The sequence below is a fragment of the Felis catus genome, chromosome C1, assembly GCF_018350175.1.
Source record: "Felis catus isolate Fca126 chromosome C1, F.catus_Fca126_mat1.0, whole genome shotgun sequence".
NCBI classification, from domain to species: Eukaryota; Metazoa; Chordata; class Mammalia; order Carnivora; family Felidae; genus Felis; species Felis catus.
In genome coordinates this window covers 107,305,378-107,310,082 of record NC_058375.1, presented here as the reverse complement: position 1 = coordinate 107,310,082, position 4,705 = coordinate 107,305,378, and the positions used below count along the sequence as shown (strand labels likewise).

The 4,705-nt window shown below is 48.8% G+C and overlaps 1 protein-coding gene across 1 annotated transcript; it reads right to left on the bottom strand.

Moving 5' to 3' along the window:
- Positions 1–951: 951 nt before the first annotated feature.
- LOC109503125 (putative small proline-rich protein 5) lies at positions 952–2,938 on the bottom strand. Its single transcript, XM_019839178.3, has 2 exons — positions 2,826–2,938; positions 952–1,602 (listed from the first exon to the last, which is right to left on the bottom strand). The coding sequence occupies exons 1-2, from the start codon at positions 2,905–2,907 to the stop codon at positions 1,310–1,312; spliced, it is 375 nt and encodes a 124-aa protein (XP_019694737.2). The 5' UTR covers positions 2,908–2,938; the 3' UTR covers positions 952–1,309.
- Between the last annotated feature and the right edge of the window lie 1,767 nt (positions 2,939–4,705).

The window sequence follows — 4,705 nt, the reverse complement described above, 5'->3', positions numbered from 1 at the left end:
CTGTGTTCTCCAGGGTCTGTAATGTATGTTGGGGATAATCCAGACTTTCAATTCATGATAGTTTCCTCTCTGCCTCCTTTTGGGTATTTCTGTTGGCTCTTAGTGACTGCCCTGGAGCCCAGAGACATGAAAGAGAGACAGGTATAGGAAAGGAGTTTCAAATACTCTAATCTGTGGACCATTTTATAGGAGCGGGGTTTGGTGGAGAGGGATAGAGTAGGTAGTGGAAACAATAGGAACTAGCAGTTTGGATTCCTTGTAGGTTTGAATTATCTGGTTACCACAATAAGATAATGTGAAGAACCAAAAGTGGGAGGGCAGTAGGGGGAAATAGCTCAGGGGAATCCCCAACTGAAGAACAACTGGGGGCTCTGATTTTAATCACATGTTGACAATGGATATAGTGTGTTGAGTATACAGTGTGGTTGTATAGATTTTTCCCAATGGCACATTTGGTTAGCTTGGAGAAAATTTGGACTTCTCTTTTATTTATGGGAGAAGTTTAAGGCCTTATTCTCAATTCCTTTGGACCTGGAAGCCCTTGGAGTGTATTCTCTGAAATATAATTTATCTGCCTCAGTCCTTCTCCTCTGCTAGGTAGCTCTTAGCTGATGGGGGGGGGGGGGTTCCCTTGCTCTTTCTCTGCTGCCAAGGATGCTTTTTCCTCACACATGTTCTCCAGTTGGGAATCATCTCCCCCTGGTTCCAGCTGTGCTTTCGATTTCCCTGGGTGTGGGGTGTGTCTCCATGCTGCAGAAGTGCGCACCTCAAATCCTTATCTTGGCAGGACCACTGGAAATGCCCCACTGCTCACAAGTACATCCATACCATGCCTGCTGCTCTGCCTACACCCACATGCCCAACTCCCTAGGGCTCTGCAGCAAGGGCAGGATACAAAACCTGCAGGATGTAACACTGTTCAACAACAAAAGAATCAGACTGAAACATTTGTGCCAGAGGAACTATGTTTAATTGTTTGGAAAACAGGAGTGAAAGAGGGAGGTGGTAAGAAAGGTGCCTGGCCTGCTGCCCAAGCTTCCGAGAAGCAGACGGTGATCCGAGAAGCAGACGGTGATATAAATACAAGTCAGTAGGGACGGTTACACGGTTAAGAACCAGATCCTTGTCTGAGGTGGAAATTGCAGCTGATAATTAATAAGAGGTGGAGATTGAAGAAGCCACCCTCCTGGTGCTTGAGGCCAGAAGCTGGGGGTGAGTGGGGCTGGCAGCTGGCTGTCTGAGAAAGGGGCAGCGAACTTCATGCTGCTGTTTTCCCTGGAGGTTCCGCCTCTGGTTACATGCTGGGGTCTTACTTCTGCTTGGACTTCTGGCACTGCTGAGGGGGTGGGCATTTCTGTTGGCACTTGGGCGCATAAGACTCCTTGCACTTGGGTGGAGGCTGACAAGGCTGCTTGGTTTGCTGAGGTGGAGGACAGCACTGCTGGGGTGGGGGAGCACACTGCTGGGGTGGGGGAGCACACTGCTGGGGTGGGGGAGCACACTGCTGGGGTGGAGGAGCACACTGCTGGGGTGGAGGGCAGCATTGCTGGGGGGGAGCACACTGCTTCTGCTTCTGCTGAGACATTCTGGGTTGATGCACAACTGGAAACAGAAAAACACAGAAGTGAGGAGCACCCTCACCACAGAGATACTCTGGGCCCCAGGCTGGGTTGGGGGGGGGGGACCTTCTGCCACATTCACATCCTGCTCTGCTTCTACTTTGCCTTGGTGGCTTCACAACTTAAGGTGTGTGTGTGTAAATGTGTGTGTGAGAATAAGTTGTGGCTAAAAGTTTGTAAGTCATTTGAATTCTTTTTGAGACAGAGAAACATGGAAGGAAGGAGGTAGGAAAGGAACAGGAGAAAAAGGGAGAAGGGAAAGAGGGAGAAGGAAAGACATGGAGGGCAAGAACAAAAAGAATATACTTTTATGGCAAAACTATGGAATGTGCAACAGGATTGCCTGGGATCAGAGTCCTGGCTAATCATTAACCTGCTGTGTGACTTTGAGCAAGTTACTTAGCCTCTCTGTACTCACATCTCTTAGGGTTGTTGAGATTAAATGAGTACATAAAATACATACATATAAACATGCATGCCTACATACATGTACATGTGTGTGTGCACACCTGCAACCACACAGAGTACCTGGCACATGATGAACACAGCATAAGGATTTTGATTTATTAAATTTCTAAAAGCAACTCTTTTCTCTAAGAGAATTATAGAAAAGAGGAATCTAGAGACAAAATGTATCTTTTAGCTTGACTCTTAACTACAGTTGAAGAAAATGGACCTCAGAGAGGGAAGTAATTAGTCTCCAGTCACACAGCACAAGTGGGTGTAACAGTGGTCCTCAATTCCCGGACAGGACCTTGCCCCTGTGCCACATCATCCTGTCCCTGCTGTTCTGTGCTCCTCGGGGTCTCTGCACCCCTGTCCCCAATGCAGCCTTCTTCTCTCCCACCCTATAATTACCTTTTCCATAAAAGGCAACTCTGCCAGCTGCTATGTCTCATAGCTGGCACACCCGCTCCTTCTACTAACCCCCTTTCAACACCTGGCAAGACCCAACACCCGTAATACAACCAGCAGGATCCTCAAGGCACCGGCCTGAGGCTTTCTTCTCCCATCCCAGCCTAGCCCCCACACCCCTTGGCTGGATGGCTTGCAGACCGCTACAGGTTGGTCCCCAATAATACAGAAAAGAGAGATGCTAAATGAGGTCTTTCCGGCCAACCACCCAGAGCTCCAGCCCAGCTCCCAGCCAGGTTGGGACCACATGGAGCAAGGCTGCGAGCAGAGGCACCGCTTTGCCAGACTTACCCAAGTTCTCTTTGCCAAGAGGCTGGAGTGTGGAGATGCCAAAGGGTTTGGGCTGCCCTGAGCCTTCCCACCTTTTATACATCTCACATCCCTGCCCGAGGCCATGAGATGGCTTAGGATTGGAGTGTCCTAATTAGTCCCTTCCTCAAATTTCAGGTTTTACTCACCCCTCCAGGGCTGTCAGCCTCTCTCGTGGCATGGCAGGACTTGGGGTGATGGTGCCTTTACTCTGGCCTCCGCCCCACCTCCCTGTCACTTTACAAGGCTGGCTGCCTTGGATTTCCAAACCCACTCGTGACTTTTGACTTAGAACCTTGGCATCTGGGAGGGTCCTAAGCAGACATTCAGGACAGTACTGGTTATGGGGGTGTGAGGGCAGGGTTCCGGGAAGTTCTGTTTGGCAGAGAGGAGGGGGTGGCCTGGGTGGGGTATGCAGACAGCATTGTCTTCAGGGCAATTCAACAACTGAGGAGGTGAACGGCTCTCTGGGAAGCCCATTACACTCAGCAAATGCATGACTTTGACTTAACCTGGGCTCAGAGCCACATTCAGCTTGAACTGGTGGAAAGATAGGGCAAGCGGCTTTGGTTTTGTGTCTATTATTATTTAGGCAATAAATGAGGCCTGTAGTCCTCTGTCCTGCCTTCTATTGAAAAAAAAACATTAGGCTCCATTCAGGGGAACCAGGTGGTTACATTAGACAGTACTTATGTCTCATCTTTTTACATATATATGTATAAGTCACCCATACTCTGGGATTCCTAAGGAAGTGATTATCATAAGGTGGAGGGGGTGGGGAAGCCAAGCATTGACTTAGACTGAGCTTCTAGAGGAGTCACCTAGGCTGGTCTCAGATTCTGAGCTGCCAGGGCCCCATCCCAATTCTTCCTCCCTACTCCTGTTAGAGATCCCAAGACAGAGAAGGATGACATAGGGCACAGACCTTGATGCCCTCCATACTTGAGGATGGAATATCTTTGAAACAACCCCAACAAATGTCCTGATCTTTACCGGTGGGTGACATTGGGCACTTAATGTCTTTGAGCTTCAGTTTCCTCATCTCCTAAGGGAGATAACCACACCAACCTGCTTGTTAAATGGCTTAAACTGCACAGCATACATAAAGTACAAGTATTTGGCACAGAATGAGCATTCCACAATTGTTGGGTGCTCCAGAGTTGGGCTCTGAAATACTAGGCAAGACACACTCTTGGAAGCATGGAATATGTAATTGCAAAATTTGAGGGCAAGTAGTGGCACTTGCCAGCCCGCATCCTAAGACCTTGGCTGAAAGAAATGGAAGTTGGCACGCTGGTGGTGAGGGTGGTGTGTTCAAATCTCAACACAGAGTTTAGCTGTAGCTCTACTGAAAAACTTAGACTATCCCAAGATCTTGGGAAGTCAGACTGTAACACTAAAGACACAAGGCTTGGAAATTGATGGTCTCTCTCCAAAACATGGTCCTGGCAGGGTGGGCACAGAACAAGTGAGAGAAACTGAGAGGAATCCAGGGGGAGAAATCCTTTGGCCTGGTGTCACTCTGATGGAAGCAACCCTAGAGAGTCTTGGAAAGGGATTTCAGCTCAGGTCCCTAATAGCAGAGAAGAAAGGCCATGTGGGGAAGTTATCCTGGGATGGCTATTTATTCATCAAGATGGAGTACACCTCCATGGGGTGCTGGGCACTGTGCTGTGCTGGGCCAGTGGTGAGGAAGGAGGGGCCAGGCCCTCACTGTTCCCTAAGGCAGTGGGGCATGGGTTTCCTGTGTGGCAGATCTACCTCTGTGTATTGGGCTTGTGTACATGGGAAAGGAAATAAAAGTGCAAGTCCTCTTCTCCTCCTCCTCTTTCCAAAGTTTATAGATCTTTTCTTTTTAATTG